This window comes from Lithobates pipiens, unplaced genomic scaffold (genome assembly GCF_037356315.1).
Source record: "Lithobates pipiens isolate NorthernLeopardFrog02 unplaced genomic scaffold, aLitPip1_a1.2 Scaffold_18, whole genome shotgun sequence".
NCBI classification, from domain to species: domain Eukaryota; kingdom Metazoa; phylum Chordata; class Amphibia; order Anura; family Ranidae; genus Lithobates; species Lithobates pipiens.
Window position 1 is genome coordinate 487,584,791 of NW_027507758.1, and position 16,950 is coordinate 487,601,740.

Genomic DNA, 16,950 nt, shown 5'->3' on the forward strand with positions numbered 1-16,950 from the left:
TGAATGGAACCGGTCCTGTTAAACTGCTGTATGGTCTTGGCCACCTTGCTGCAGCTCAGTTTCAGGGTCTTAGCAACCTTCTTATAGCTTAGGCCATCTTTATGTAGAACAATTATTTTTTTTTTTTCAGATCCTTGGAGTTTTTTGCCATGAGGTGCCATGTTGAACTTCCATTGACCAGTATGAGAGAGTGAGTGAAATTTAACACACCTTCTCCCCATTCACACCTGAAACCTTGTAACACTAACGAGCCACATGACACCGGTGAGGTAAAATGGCTAATTGGGCCCAATTTGGACATTTTTACTTAGGAGTGTACTCACTTTTGTTTCCAGCGGTTTAGACATTAATGGCTGTGTTTTGAGTTATTTTGAGGAAACAGCAAATTTAGGCTCGGTTCACACAAGGGCAACCCGACTTACAGCACAACTTTGCAAGACAACTTGCAGGCGACTTCAGCGCGGCTTTGCGCAACTTACAATGCGACTTAAAGTTGTCTCCAGGACAGGCGACTTTGGCTGTGGCCAATCACAGAATAATCAGCTTTGTGGGAGGGAGGGGGTTGCCTGGGTAAACGTGGGAAGTACCTGGGTAAATTATTTTCTTTTTCCTGTAAAGTCGCTTCAATATAGATGGAGATCCGACTCGGAGGCAACTTCCATTGAAATCTATGGGTACAAGTTGCCTAGAAGTCGCCTTGAACTAGTACAGGAACCTTTTCTGAAGTTGGAGCAACTCCAGTAGTGTACATTAAGACGGCTCTCATTCACTTCAATGGAATGTCTTATGTCCAGCGACTTGGGGCAACTTGAGGTCTGACAAGCCGGATCCCAAGTTGCTGTAGTGTGAACTGCCACTTACACTCTTATACAAGCTGTACACTTACTACATTGTAGCAAAGTGTCGTCTCAACTGAGATAAAAGCAGCCTGAGTTTTGTGTTGGAGAGGGTGCTATAAATACATTATCAGGGTGCTGAACTACTCAACGAACAGCTCTGAAAGTCTCTAACCATGTGGAAAGGGAGTGTGCGCCTTTCCTCCAACCAGCTGTCTTGGCCCATAGTCGCCCATGTAAGAGTTAAAGATGCAGAAAAGCCAATCTAGGGGCAGAAGATCTGTGAATGCAGTGGCAGGAGACACGGCCACTTCATGCATGAGTCTAATTGTTTAGGCGGTCAATAACAGGAGAGGGGTTATGGTGACACCTTTTTATGGGTGACGGATTTTTTCACTTTGGGAAACGGAGGAGTATTGCAGAAGTGTGCCTGCTCATTTCCCTGCCAGACAGGGGACAGAATAATTGTCGTGCTTTGCAGATTAAGGTAGTGTGTTCATTGTAGTTTAGAATTTTTGGGTTCACATCCACTTTAACACAGAAAACATTTAGTTGGAGATTTCACCCATAGAGAATCACCAGTGCCTTGCAGTAGTAGAGCTTTACATTCAATTCCAGTCAGGTGCACTACATACTTCAGATTGTTCTCCCTATGTTCTTTCATTTCCCTTAGATGCTCGGGACATACTGCTTTACAGAACTACCAACAATGGCACTACAATCTAAGAGTTCATATGAGCTCTTCAGGTACACTAGCTTGTAAAATCCACTGGAACAAAAACTAAAGTAAACTGATCCAAAGAACAACAGCCACACTAAGCTGGGAGCTCCACTAAACATTCTTCATAAAGTATGCTATTCCTGGTTTTCTACTACTCTGATTATTCCAAGGCAAACAGAGCCTCTAGTTTGGAACAATGTTTAATGTTTATGGAGATTGTTGCTTGATGTCCAGCCATGACATTCTTTGAATTATATTAACTCGGGTTAGAGGCAAGCTGGCACCTGAGTTGGGTTGAAAGGAGTACAGATGTACTTGGACCAGGGTCACTCCTGTCTATGGAATGAGATGGATTGCTGCATATGCTACAAGAGTGAGCCAGAACACACTGGTTCTAGAGATGCACTGATACCTTTATTTTTATCGTCAAGTACAAGTACCGATACTTTCGGTCAAGTACTCGCCAATACCGAGTACTGACACTTTGTGGAGCGATTTGCATCCATACAAAAGGAATTGGCGCAAATTGCACTGTAAAGAATCCTAAGCGATTTGAGCAAGAACGAATTGCGATTCCTGTCCGAATCATATGTGATTTCCCCCATCGCTCCAGTGTGTATAAACCCAGTAGAGAAAGTGAACTGCTGTGTAGTGCAGCAATAGGCAGTTTATTAAAATGTTATAAAAACTCACAAAGTAAATATCTAGTCAAATCCACATCTGCAGTGCCCCCGTCCAGCCGATGATGGCAAACCATAGCCGCTGGAGGTGCTCACAGGGCTGAAAAAGTTGAAAAAGAGTACAGGGTGGAAGTGATGTTAGCTTTGGGGCGGACCGTCGGACATGGTGGTTTACCATCATTGGCAGGACAGGGACACTGCAGATATGGATTTGACTAGATATTTACTTTGTGAGTGGTTATAACATTTTAGTAAACTGCCTATTGCTGCACTACATGGAGCTTCGCTTTCTTTACTGGGTTCACATACATCGGATCGGTGGGGGAAATTGCATATGATACGGACAATAATCGCACTGCATTCCTCTTCACATAGCATGCAATGCTTTGCAGTGTGATTTGCACACAGTTTGTATGAACACAACTCGCACTGCAAAGTATTGGTTTTAGTATTGGGAGCATTTTCACCAGTACTTGTGAAAATTTCAATATCGGTGCATCCCTAACTGGCTCTATATAAATCTCATTACAAATCCAGAGAGCCTCATCTAAGGGTTAGGATCTAAACTGTTGTGTCACATCTTCTGTAATTCACAAACAATTAGAAAGCAAAATACTAACTGAAATCTGGTGCTCCAGCAAAACACAGCACCTCTGGCACAACTAAATAAATAAAAGAGTAGTCTAATGACAGGCAGTGTATGCTGACACATAGGGGTTTATTTACAAAAAACAACAATAAAGTGTGACCTGGTGTATCGTGTAGTGCACCACCATCCCTATTGAACATACAAATACAGAAATGTTTGCCTTTGGGACTTTGAATGTGGTGTGATACTGATATTGATTAAATAAAGAAAAACTGATTTATTGGCTCACACAAGATCTACAGTAGCCACAAACTGATGTCAGGTATATGAACAGATTTGTAATGTTGTACACATAGAATGGCAGTAAAATACATATTTTCTATAACACAGGTCCAAAATAAGTATGAAAATGCATCCTAGAGACTGAAGCGTTTCGTGAACAAGTTCACTTCCTCCAAAACTGTGAAAGTAATAATGGAGAAGGTAAATGAATTGTAAAGGGTCAAAACATTAAGACCCCTTTCACACCAGGGCGTTTTGCAGGTGCTATAGCGTTAGAAATAGCGCCTGCAATCCGCCCTAAAGAAGCTGCACCATTGTGTGTAGTGTGAAAGCCCCGAGGGCTTTCACACTACAGCGGTGCGCTGGCAGGACGTCAGAAAAAAGTCCTGCCAGCAGCTTCTTTGGAGCGGTGAAGGAGCGGTGTGTTTACTGCTCCTCCACCGCTGCTCCCCATTGAAATCAATGGGGCAGCGCTGTATTGCCGGCGGTTTTAACCATTTCGCGGCCACTAGCGGGGGGTAAAAGCGCCCCGCTAGCGGCCGAAATGCGCCGCAAATCCGGCGGTAAAACGCAGCTAAAAATAGCGGCGTTTTACGGCCGACGCCATCAGCGGTGTGGTGTGAAAGGGGTCTAACAGGACCGCCATATTGTGCCAGTAAACTGTTAGAGGGAATACACATGCTCATATTCAGTGGACTAGTGCTGAAAATGTTTATCCCAGGAGCTGTGGGTGTATGGGACCCTTGCCACTCGTTCATTTTTCACTTTCTCCCTGGTTTCTGAGCATTTAACATATAATTCACCTTCAGTGATATCGACACACACTTGCACTTTTTGTTCAGCATTATATTCATTGCTTTCAGTCGGACACTAAAGTTATACGTTGTGGTAGTGAGGTTTATTTTCTGGTATGGCTTCTAGTCATCATCATGGAGTACATGTTGGTTTGGGCCCAAGTACTCCCCGTTTGGCCTACCAGGCCTTTTTGGATCTTACACCCACAGCTCCCAGGACAGATATTTTCAGTGCTAGTCCGCTGAATATGAGCGTGTGTATTCCCTCTAAGCCCCTGTACACATGGTCGGAGATTCTGCCAACCAAATCCGTCGGATTTTGTCCGTCAGATTTAGTCTGACGGATTGTGTCCGAAACGGTTGCATACACACGGTCGGACTAAATTGTCGAAAAATCCGATCTTTCAGAACGTGATGATGTAATTTCGTTACGATGGGACTAGATTCAGGCTAGTAGCCAATAGCTTTGATGTAGGAATTTGATCTGAGCATGCGTGGCACTTGGTCCGATCAAAATTCTCTACCCATGATCGGATTACGTCCGACCGGCCCAGTTGGTCGGGAAAAATTTCCAACATGTTGGAAAATTGGGTCCGACGGAGATTCGGACGGAATCAGTCCGATGCATACCACACACAGTCGGATTATCTGACGACACGGTCCGATAAGAAACATTCCGACAGATTCTCCGACCGTGTGTACGCGGCATAACAATTTTGTAAGTATGGGCACAGTATGGCTGTCCTTTAACATTTTGACCCAATACAATTAATTTACCTTCTCCTTTATACTTATACAGTTTTTGCCCTATAGATATCAAGTTTGCATCAACCCCTGAGGGTTGATGCAACGCATCGGTCACTAGGATGCATTCTTGTACTTATTTTGGACCTGTTATGGAAAATCGTATTTTACTGCAATACTTTGTGTACAACATTATGAATCTGTTCATATACCCGACATCTGTTTGTGGCTACTGTAGATGTTGTGTAAACCAATAAATCTGTTTTTTATTTAATCTATATCAGTGTGATACCTCATTCAAAGTCCCAAGGGCAAAAATGTCAGTATTTGTACATGTACTTAAAATGGAGAGAGCAATATCTGGCGCTGTTCTGCATGGAAAGCAATCAGCTTACTTTTTTTGTCAAAGCTTAATTGAACAAGCTAACATTAGAAGCTGATTGGCAACCATGCAGAGCTTCTCCAGATTCTGCACCCTCCAGTTATTGTAAATCTCCCCTATGTCATACCACATCAAGTCTTGATACAATGGATATAAAAAGTCTAAACACCACCGTTAAAATGTCAAGTTTCTGTAATGTAAAAAAAAAAAATAATAATAATAATAATTTCAGAACTTTTTCCACCTTTGTGACCTATAAACTGTACAACTCAGTTGAACAAACTGAAATCTTTTATGTGGAGGGAAGTAAAAAAAAAACGAAAATAATATGGTTGCATAAATGTGCACACCCTTAAAATACTTTGTTGAAGCACCTTTTGATTTTATTACAGCACTCAGACTCATACCCAAAAAGACTATCAGCATTGCACATCTTGACTTGGCAATATTTGCCACTCTTTGCAAACTCCAAATCTGGCAGACTGCGAGGGCATCTCCTGTGCACAGATTTTCAATTGGATTCGGGTCTGGGCTTTGGCTGCGCCTTTCTAAAACTTAAATCTTCTGGTGCAGCCATTCCTTTGTTGAATTGGATGTATGCTTTGGGTCGTTATTATACAGGATTTACAAAGCGCCGACAGTTTTAGCAGCTCTTTACAACATTAGGGCAGACAGCACAATTACAATGCAATACAATTCGATACAGGGGGGAAATCAGAGAGCCCTGCTTGTTAGAGCTTACAATCTAAGAGGGAGTAATGGCTGCGGGGGATGAGCTAATGAGGCCCAGGAGAAGTCCTGGAGGCGGATATGGGAGAAGGTGATGAGGGAGATAGAGAGCAGGAAGTCTTAGGAGGAACAAACAGGTCGATTAGGTTGGTATTTTGAGACTAGGCTAGTGATGTAGTTGGGGGCAGAGTTGTGGATGGCTTTGTAACTTGTTAGTATTTTGAATTAAATTTGTTGGGCAAGTGTCAGCCAATGGAGGGATTGGCAGAGAGAGGTAGCAGAGACTGTGCGGTTTGTAAGGTGGATGAGTCTGGCAGCATCATTCATGATGGACTGAAGGGGGGTAGTATATTTAAAGGTAAGCCAATGAGGAGGGAGTTGCAGTACTCAAGGCGAGAGATGACCAGGGAGTGAATCAGGAGCTTTGTGGTTTCATTGGTTAGAAACCGACGTAGTTTAGAGATGTAGTGGGGGTTGAGGTGGCAAGCTTTGGAAAGTGATTGGATGTGGGGCCGAAAGAAGAGTTCAGAGTCCAAGATAACACCTAGCATGCCGACATGTGGGGATGGGTGGATGGTTGTGCCGTTGCTCTTGACAGATAAGTCAGGGGAAGAGGCACGTGGGGAAGGAAATATTATAAGTCCAGTTTTGGACTAGTTGAGTTTGAGGAAGTGGTGTGACATTCATACAGAATTGTCTGTTAGTGATGCGTGAGGAAACTGATGGTTGTCATGCGGAAAGATGAAGTTCCTCTTCATGTTCAGCTTTCTAGAAGAAGCTTGAAGGTTTTGTGCCAATACTGACTGCTATTTGGAATGGTTCATAATTCCCTCTACCTTGACTAAAGCCTCTGTTCCAATTGAAGAAAAACAGCACCAAAGCTGCCACCACCATGCTTCACTATGGGTATGGTGTTCTTTTGGTGATGTGCAGTGTTTTTGCACCAAACAAGTTCAACCTTGGTTTCATCAGACCATAACACATTTTCCCACATGCTTTTAGAAGATTTCAGATGTGTTTTTGCAAAATTTAGCTGGGCTTAGATGTTTTTCTTGGTCTTGCCACTATCCCACAGCCCAGACATATGAAGAATACGAGAGATTCTTTTCCCAAGTACCACACAATTTGTACTTGCCAGATATTCCTGCAGCTCCTTTAATGTTTTCTGTAGGCCTATTGGCAGCCTACCTTACCAGTTTTCTTCTGGTCTTCATCAATTTGAGGGACGTCCGTTCTTGGTAATCTCACTGTTGTGCCATATTTTGTCCATTTGATGACGATCAACTGTGTTGAATTGTAATGCCTTGAAAATTCTTTTGTACCCTTCTCCTGACTGATACCTTTTAACAATGAGATCCCTCTGATGCTTTGGAAGCTCTCTGCGGACCATGGCTTTTGCTGTAGGATGCGACTAAGAAAATGTCAGGAAAGACCTACTAGAACAGCTGAACTTTAGTTGAGGTTAATCAGAGGCACTTTAAATGATGGCAGGTGTGTACTAATTCCTATTTAACATGAGTTTGAATGTAATTGCTTAATTCTGAAGACAGCTACATCCCCAGTTATAAAAGAGTGTGCACACTTATGCAACCACATTATTTTAGTTTTACTTCCCCACCCTAAAAGATTTCAGTTTGTTTTTCAATTGAGTTGTACAGTTTATAGGTCACATTAAGGTGGAAAAAGTTCTGAAATGATTTATCTTTGTCTCATTTTTTCACATCACAGAATCCTTACATTTTAACAGGGGTGTGTAGACTTTTCATATCCACTGTAGCTGCCCATCTCTAAGCTTACAAACAAATGCACACTCTCCAGCACTTGAGAGTTCCCACAGGCAATAAACTCTTCTATCTGTATTCGTATCCTGGTTTTCACGGACATGCCATGCTTTGCTGCCCTCTCAAGACTGGGGAAGTCTGGTCACACTGCAATCATAAAACAAGACAGAGGGTGCACCAGCTTAGTGCATTATTCTCAAAACATCTTTTATTTATAAAAAGTATTGATCGGAAATATACTCAAATACCAACAGATACATCAAAACTTGTCATAACAGATCAGCTTCAAAGTCGTGGGGCTCTGAGGAAGAGGGCAGAGCCATCAAAATTCAATAGCCTGTTGGACCCAGATTGTCCCTCAATGTGACATGTTGAGGACTTGAAGTTGATCTGTTATGACATGTTTCATGTATGTTTGTTTGGGAGTATATTTCTTGATACTTCTTATAAAAGATCTTTTGAGGATAATGAAGTAGGCTGGTGTGCCATGCTTGTTTTAAGATTGCAGCTGCCTAGCTCTCTCTGAATGAAAAGGGATACTGTGACTAATGGATTTTGAAAAAGGATTTATTTTGTGCACACATGGCAAAAAATGATGATGAGAACTATTTGATATGCACACAAAAACAAAAGCTGCTATAAACATTTCCAAGCCATTGTGCTCATAGGAGGATAAAGATATTTTCTTTTGTTTTGCATCATAAATTGCAGACACACCTTTACAGGAATGATCTAATAAATATAGCGTCACCCCCATGCAGGGCACACTGCCCAACTACATCTTTAATACACGTTAGACATTTTCTCTCCCTGAATACCTATAGCATATGTTAAAAATCATGTCAGTATAGGCTACGAACAAAATAAGTAACATGCGCACAAACATACATGATGGTACTCCGTTTACTTCATTACTGTATATCTTACAAGCAAGGTTTAAAGCTGAACTGAAGGATAAATAAATATCATCTAAACACAGGAGTCCTGTTTATTCTTCCTTGAATCTTGGTGTATCTTTGTGTATTTCTTCCAGATCTGTGCAGTAATACAGTGGGATTTCAAAACACAATGGCACCTATTCAGACAAAGCTTTTCATAACTGTACACGTGCTGCTCAATGTGTGGTCACTGTGCTGCAAATGCACTACCCCCAAAAAATCTTCTAATGTAGGAATCTCCTGGCTCTCTGTAGACCATAGAACAGCACAGTGTTTAAGTGGTTAGCATGTTTGCCTAGCAGCACTAGGGCTGATGGTTCAAATCCCAACAACAACACTACCTGACTATAGTTTGCATGTTTTCCCTGTGGTTGAGTGGGTTTCCTCCCACACTCCAAAGACATGAAGGTAGGTTTATCGCATTTTAATTGGCCCTAGTATGCGTATGTATGAATATGATTTAGGGACATAAGCTTCTTGAGGGCAGGGACTGATGTGAATGTACAATATATATATATGTAAAGCACTGCATAAATTGATGGCGCTGTTTAAGTGCCTGAAATACATTTTAAAAATAAATAGCATTTCATACAACTAGAGGACATAATGTCTCATGGAAGAGACACCGAAACAAAGAAGCACTACTTTATTGCCGGAGAATACTTGGGACTCTATAACTAATGATTCGTACAGGTGGAAATGTTCCTTTGTATCTCCCATATGTCACTGGTTTTAGATAATGATGCAGCTACATCTCACAGTATGAGATACTTCTTGCTGATTAACCAATTTACTATAAAGCATGAAGATATCTCTGTTTGGAATGACTTTGGGTGATACAAGCCCTACACTCTTACCAGGCCATGTAACATTTCTGGGAAGGATCAAGTCTTGAAGAAGTTTGTTCAAATATAAAATGCATATAGTACATCTAATATGGACAAGACTGAGTAAAATGACAGTTACAAGGTATAGTATGGGATGTGGGAGTTGAAATGTCACCATAATAGAGCCACTTTCTAAGCTCTAATCTGATGCCTGGAGGAGGTTCTGTGTGGAAACATCCTGTTCCCCTGTGTTATTGGACTACACGTCCAAGGATTCCTGACATCTGTTTTTGTGTATCGCACAAAGAGTCATGAACAGAGTGGCGTACTGCTTTGCTGTAGTTTCTAATGTGGCCACAGCAGCACATCAAAAGGCACAGAAGAAGCTCTAGTGACAAACAGGAAGTGGGGCAGGAGCAGAGCAGGTGGGGTAGATTGACATTTTAATATAGTCGCCACCTGTGTGTTTACATGGAGTTTCACACAGGGGCAGTGCAGGGACTGGTCCCAATGCAGTGAATGACTGCAAAAGTGTGAACTATCCCCGGAACAGGCTATGACACTAAGTGATGGGATAAATTTCACTTTGGGAGTGTTGTGTATATTAGAAACGTGCTTTAGTAAAAGGCACCAAACATAAGCATACAATATTGGCCATACAATATAAATGTTTTATTCCTGCCTGGCGTTGGCCTTTAAAGGCCTATGAAAAGCTTTGAAGCACCGTAAAGGTTGTCCTTCTGGAGTATGCTTATTAGTTTACTAAAAAGAACAGTTTTAAAATTTGGTATGAATGAGTCCAATATAAAATGTGTATTGACCAGTTACAGTATTCTATTTACTATAAAATGTGTAAAATATCATGTGTAACCACACTGCAGAGCCCCGAAGTATATGGGAACCTGCATATTTCCACTTAGTGGAAATGGATCAGATTTCTGTAACCTAAATATAAAACATCAATGAAATCTAGGAGAATTTAACTCACCTATGGAAACTACTAGCTGAAAGATTCTTATCCCTACATTTCAGGTTTATGGTTATGATGTGATGCAATCAGAATCCTAGCAATGTGAGGCTAAGCAGCATATATAATTCACGGCTGTGTATCTCTTCCCTTAGGGATCACACTTGTTTTCCAGCAGACCAGTGGAAAACAACAGTCATTATTTGTGAAGCTTGCTACAGCGGTACTTTAGGGAACACTTTATAGTGACGTTAGCTTTAGCAAAGAGTCATGTGAATAAGAAAACTATTACTATTAGAAGAACAAGCCATTTCCAGGAAAGTGTGGCCTCTAGGGAATTGTTAAGGGAGAGTATTTAAGAAAAGTCACTGCTAGAACAAGAGGTCATGCACTACAGAATGGAGTGAATAGCTGGCAGGAAAAACAAGGGGAAGTATTTATTCACCACTCCTTCCCCATTAAAAAATGTGCCTGAAGTGAAAAAGGGAATCTAAAAAAAGGTAGAAAAACAAAGAGGAGAAATGATTTAAAAAAATGACTAGCAGTTGGCCTAGGATTGGAGGAATTTTTATTTTTTAAACGGCAATTGAACTTTCAGTTTAAACGAGTCAGCTTTATGCATTGTGGGGGCATCAAAACAAAATCTTACAGGTTGCTTTCTATAAAAGAACAGCTACAACCTAAGTAGAAAAGCAGAAAAAGGGCAAAAGACAGCCCTAGGTCGGACTTTACAGGCACATTGGATGATAATGAACAACAATGACATTTTATTAATAGAAATTCATTGTGCAAACAGAGTCGAAGAATAAAGTGTTACAAACACGTGGTGCATATTGGACTTCTTAACCATGGCTGATCTGAGCGGCCATTGGACTTCTTGTATTCTCATTGATACCTGCTGATTGCAGGGCGGGCTGTCTCGTACTTCGTATAAGGATATCTGGCTAATATATATATATATATCACAGGCACTTTGGATTAAATGCAGTCTATGGTTGTGTCCATATCAACCCTCCCCCCAACCTTCTCTTACTTTCCCCTTTTTTCTTGCTCCCCCTATTATTTTTTAATACGATCATGGCAATATAAATGTTTGGAGTGACATTTTGTGTCATTTTCCATTAGTCCTACATATTGGAATACTATAATCCTTTATCTGTATGGTGACGTTTGATGTCCAGCGGGGAAATCATCCTTCTGCGATTTTTTGACAAGATAGTGAGACCCGTTTCCTCCACCAACCCCTGAATGTGTCCTGATGAAGCGAAACACGTTGACGCTCAGGGGCTCACTGTTACTCATACGTGCACACAGTATTTCTGCACCATGTATTCATGTTTTATGTGTGTTATTTGTTTTTAAATCTTTATTCTTCTGTCTGTTTGCACAATTATCAATAAAATATCATTTCTATTCATCACCGTCCAATGTTCCTCTAAAGTCCAACCTAGGGCTGTCTTTTGCCCTTTTTTCTGTTTCAAGCAAATGTAGCCACAGGAGTGCGTTCTTTCCTAAATCTAAGTAGAAAAGCCTGTCCTTTGCCAGCAGCTGCGCAGTGGAAATCATACTCTGTGGGGAGGCAGTTATCACTTTGAAGAGGTCTGACCAACCCCCTGAGTTAGAGCCAGAGATCTCCAATATGGGGGAACATGAGCTTTTCTGATTGCAGTGCTAAAGATTGGACTTGTCGTACCTCTGCAATAAGATCATTGCTTCCCCACAGACAGCAGGGTCATGGCTCTGCAGCTGCTGGCAGGAGATGAGAATTTTCCATTCAGGCTTCAAGAACAAAATGAACTGTAAACCACTGAACGCCTTTTACCTGATGCACCCGTAATGTATTAAAAAGACTTTATGTACAATTTGAGCTGCTAAAAAAACGTTCAATCATTTGGGTCGGTATAGATAAAATAATGCTGTTGCATTTGGCGCAAAACGTTTACCTTGAAAGGACAAGAGAGAAGGATGAAAGAATGAATAAATTCATTTTTAAATTGGACTTTTAAAAGAGGGCAGTGGGGTTTCTAGTAATGGCACAGTGGGCAGGCTGTGGTACAGTATATGTGCAGTATTGACTTTAGTAGGTGTATATGCATTAAGAAATCAAGTCATGGTCCGGCCAGTGGCTTTATAACAATGCATGGAAAGTATTGACTTCAGTATAGCCCAAAATGGGCCATAGCACTAGGTATGCAATAACATTGATACTACCACACATACACCTGCTATCACAGACATATTTACTACAAGACAGCAAGGCACTCCGTAATATGGCGCCAATAAACCTGCACTGGCGCAGGCGGTCACAGCTAAAAAAGAGTCAAAGTTGCTGGTCCAATGATACTGCATATGGGAAAACACAAAATGGTTCCGATAACCAAAGCTGCTACTGCGCATGTGTGTGATCGCAACACCATTTTTTCAGGTACAGCATTGCTTCTGTCATAAAGTAGTACTGTTCCTACTAACAAACTGGCCTAAATACTAAAGTAACAATTACTGAAAAACAGCTCTATAAAGCAGACCCCCTCCTTTGAGGGCTAATACTTACAGTATAAGTACACAGAGATGCAAATGAGAACTCAAGTAATTACTGCTCTTGGGCACAATGTTTATGTTATGCATCCACTGTGGGGGCAGCTGTTCTCTATGGTAGACATTGGTATCAGTCAGCTAAGCAATGGGTGTCAGGTGTCCATAAGTACCAACACTAAGTGTCCACAGAGAATACCTACCTTAAACACAGATGAGTTTCCACAAAGCACCAAAAACTTTTCTGATGTCTCAATGAGGTTTCCAGTAAGAGACCTGGCCATACTCCTAATTTAAAGCACACAAGCTAACTTTTTAGTAACCAGTGTGCAACAACACAGGAAAATCGAGGATGGTAATACATCTCACAATTTGCCTTTTCCTTCCAAATTATTGAAAAGATGGTGTGTGCGCAGACTAACACCAACGACAAAAAAAAAAAAAGCAAAGGTACTAAAGTTCTGCTGTTAAGTATTCATAAATACACACCTAAAAATTCCCATGTAGATAACCCATATCTAGATATATGAATATAATTTTCTCATAAACATCATAAACACCAGTACCACACACTCCCATAAGTCACCTGGCTAGGGGTGCCCTTGTTCAGTTGTAGAGCCGGTGCAGTCTCCCCCAAGAGAGTTTTCAATGGTTTGACTTCTGGCGTACTACTAGCACTACTCGCCGAGGACCCAGATATAGAGGCATGAACAGAAGCCACTACTCTCGCTTGTTCGGGCGGCACATACCTGGAAGAACAACACAGACAAAATTACTGCAGCCCAACCAAAAAACATGTAAGTACAGAATAAAAAACACACATTTTTATATATACACACACACATACATATATATACACATATATATATACACATATATATACACATATATACATACACACTACAGCATTTCTTAACACCTGCCTAGAGTTTTTTTGCAAATCAAGAATGCTTTCAAAAATATATATTTTAATTGTTTCTTTTGATTAGTTTACAAAATGCAAAGTGAGCAAACAGAAGAAAAATCTAAATCAATATTTGATGTGTATACCCTATGGCCTCAAACCAGCATCAGTTCTTACACCTGCACACTTAGTAAACTTGCACAGTCAGGGATTTTCTAGGATTAAGGTGTATATTTATTTTGTATGTAGGTTGAAATAGTCATTCATTGAAACAAACAGCTGTGTAGGACGCTTTAAACTGGGTAAGGAACAGCTAAACTCTGCTTCAGGGTGAGGTTGTGGAAGACCGTTTCATGTCATACGTCATGGCAAGTCTGAGCACAGGAAAAAGCCACAAGATAGTTTATATTGCAATCTGCAAGGTCTCTCCCAGTCAAAGATTTTAAAGCAGACTGGGGTTTCAAGATGTGCCGTTAAAGCTCTTTTGAAGAAGCACAAGGAAACGGGCAACACTGAGGACCGAAGACACAGCGGTCAGCCTAGAAAACGTAATGTTGCAGATGAAAGACACATCATTCTTTCTTCCATTCAACATCGAAAGATGTCCAGCAGTGCAATCAGCGCAGAACTGATGAAAACCAGTAGGACCCACCTACTGGCCAGAAGTGGTCTTCATAGAAGAATGGAGGCCAAAAAAGCTGCATCTCGGATGTGGAAACAAGGCTAAGCGATTCAAGTATGCACAAAAACAAAGGAACTAGGGTGCAAAAAAAAAAAAAAAACAGTAGGTGCTGTAGCAGGACAGAAAATGAACACCAAAGGACTGGAGAGCGGTACAATAATGAAAGTCTGCAGACAACATAAAAGCATGGTCGGGGCTCCCTGCAAGTTTGGGGCTATATTTCTGTAAATGGAGTTGGCGATTTGGTCAGGATCAATGGTGTCCTCAATGCTGAGAAATACAGGCAAATATTTATCCTTCATGCTATACCATCAGGGAGGCATGTGATTGGACCAAAATTTATTCTGCAGCAGGACAATGACCCCAAACATACAGCCAATGTCATTAGGAACTATCTTCATAAAGAACAACAAGGAGTCCTGAAAGAGATGGTTTGGGCCCCCACAGAGCCCTGATCTCCACATCATCGAGTTTGTCTGGGACTACATGAAGAGACAGCCTACATCACCAGAAGATCTGTGGTTAGAAGGGATGGGCTCTGGCTTATTCACACAGCCCACGTGCAGAGCCCGCCAGGAAGTCAGCACTGCGTTGCGCTAATCACAGGCAGTGAGACATTTCCCAATCTCTGCAGCCGCGCATCGGCACAATGTCTCACTGCCTGGGATTAGCGCAGCACCAACTTCCTGGCGGGCTCTGCACGTGGGCTGTGCAAACACGCCGGAGCCCATCCCTAGTAGTTAGTTCTCAAAGATGTTTGGAGCAACCTACCTGCAGAGTTCCCTCAAAATTGTGTGCAAGTGTACCTAGAATTGATGCGGTTTTGAAGCCACTAAATTGATTTGACCAGAATTTCTCTTCATTTACTTTCCATTTTATTAATTGATAAAAAAAATAAACTAGTAACACTTCTTTCTGAAAGCTTTCCTAACTTACAGTAGCATTCTTAATTTACAGCATTTTTCACACCTGCCTAAATTTTTTTTCAAAGAAATATATATATATATATATATATATATATATATATATATATACACACACACACACACACACACACACACACACACACTTAGGTCCATATATATTTGGATACAGGCACAATTTTCATACTTTTGGGTCTGTATGTCACCAGAAAAAAATGTAAACGAAATATCCCAAATGAATTTAAAGTGCAGACTTTCAGCTTTAAAGGGGTTGTAATGGTTCGCAGTTTTAAAAAAAATAAAAAACATGTCGTCATACTTACCTCCTCTGTGCAAGGGTTTTTCACAGAGTGGCCCCGATTCTTTCCACAACGAGTGCCCCCTTGGAGACCCGCTTTCCCGAGTCCTGCTGCTGCATCCACTGACACAGAGGACTCTGCCCCATGCCCCAAGTTCCGTGTCACTGGATTTGATTGACAGCAGAGGGAGCCAATGGCTGCTACAATCAATAAGCCAATGAGGACCCGAGACAGCTGCTGGGCTCGTTCTCATCGCTGCAAAGATCGGGTTCAGGTAAGTAAAAAGGGGGGGGGGGTCTGGGGGGCAGCAGCACTACAGAAGGTTTTTCACCTTAATGCACATTTCAACACATTTTAGGAACTACAACCATTTTTATACACGGTTTTCGGGGCCTTAAATGTAATTGGACAAATAAATATCATAAATAAAAATTTAATTTTTAATATTTTGTTGAGAATTCTTTACTGGTAATGACTGCCTGAAGTCTGTAACTCATGGACATTAACAAAGACTGCGTTTTGTTTGTGGGTCTTTCTGCCTTTAGTTTTGCCTTCAGCAAATTAAATGCATGTTCAATTTGGTTGAGATCAGGTGATTGACTCGGCCATTGCAGAATATTCCACTATTTTTCCCTCAAAAGCTCCTGGGTTGCTTTTGCGGTGTGTTGTGGATCGTTGTCCATCTGTACTGTGAAGCGTTGTCTAATCTACTTTGCTGCATTTGGCTGAATCTGGGCTGACAGTATCTCTCTAAACATTGCAGAATTCATCCGGCTGCTTCTGTCACATCATCAATAAACACTAATGACCCAGTGCCACTGGAAGTTATGCATGCCCATGCCATCACACTGCCTCCTACACCATGTATTACAGATGACGTTGTGTGCTTTGGATCATAAGCTGCTCCAAGCCTTCTCCACACTTTTTTCTTCCTGTCATTCTGGTACAGATTAACCACTTAAGGACTACCCAACAGACATATATACTGTGGCAGGACGAGCCTATAGCGCAAAATTATGTACATATACACAATTCTCATGATCGTTTCTCGCGCGCACGCCGGGCCCCCCACTCCAATTGTACACAGCAGAAGCCAATTCAAAATTCACATGGCTCCTTATAAGCAAACAGACTGGGTGTGGGAGTGCACCGCCTCTAACACTTTCAGCTGTGTATGTGTGTATGTTAGCAATTTGAACTTGAGCATGTATATTCACAGCACAGCCTATTTAAAGCATTTCTGTAAGGCCAGCCATCTCAGCTGGATCAGCAGGAATACACCAAGATTTCAAACCGTTAATGGGCAGGCTGAATGTACAAGTTGATCGATCCACTTGGGT

General features: G+C 41.4%; 1 protein-coding gene across 8 annotated transcripts in view; it reads right to left on the reverse strand.

Moving 5' to 3' along the window:
• The window catches only part of AGFG1 (ArfGAP with FG repeats 1), a 161,451-nt gene that overhangs the window by 59,173 nt on the left and 85,328 nt on the right, over positions 1 to 16,950 (reverse strand). For all 8 annotated transcript variants that reach the window (XM_077488516.1, XM_077488512.1, XM_077488510.1 and 5 more), the window contains exon 4: positions 13,389 to 13,551. In XM_077488516.1, the coding sequence (XP_077344642.1) occupies positions 13,389 to 13,551 (163 nt within the window). The remainder of the gene's footprint in view (positions 1 to 13,388; positions 13,552 to 16,950) is intronic.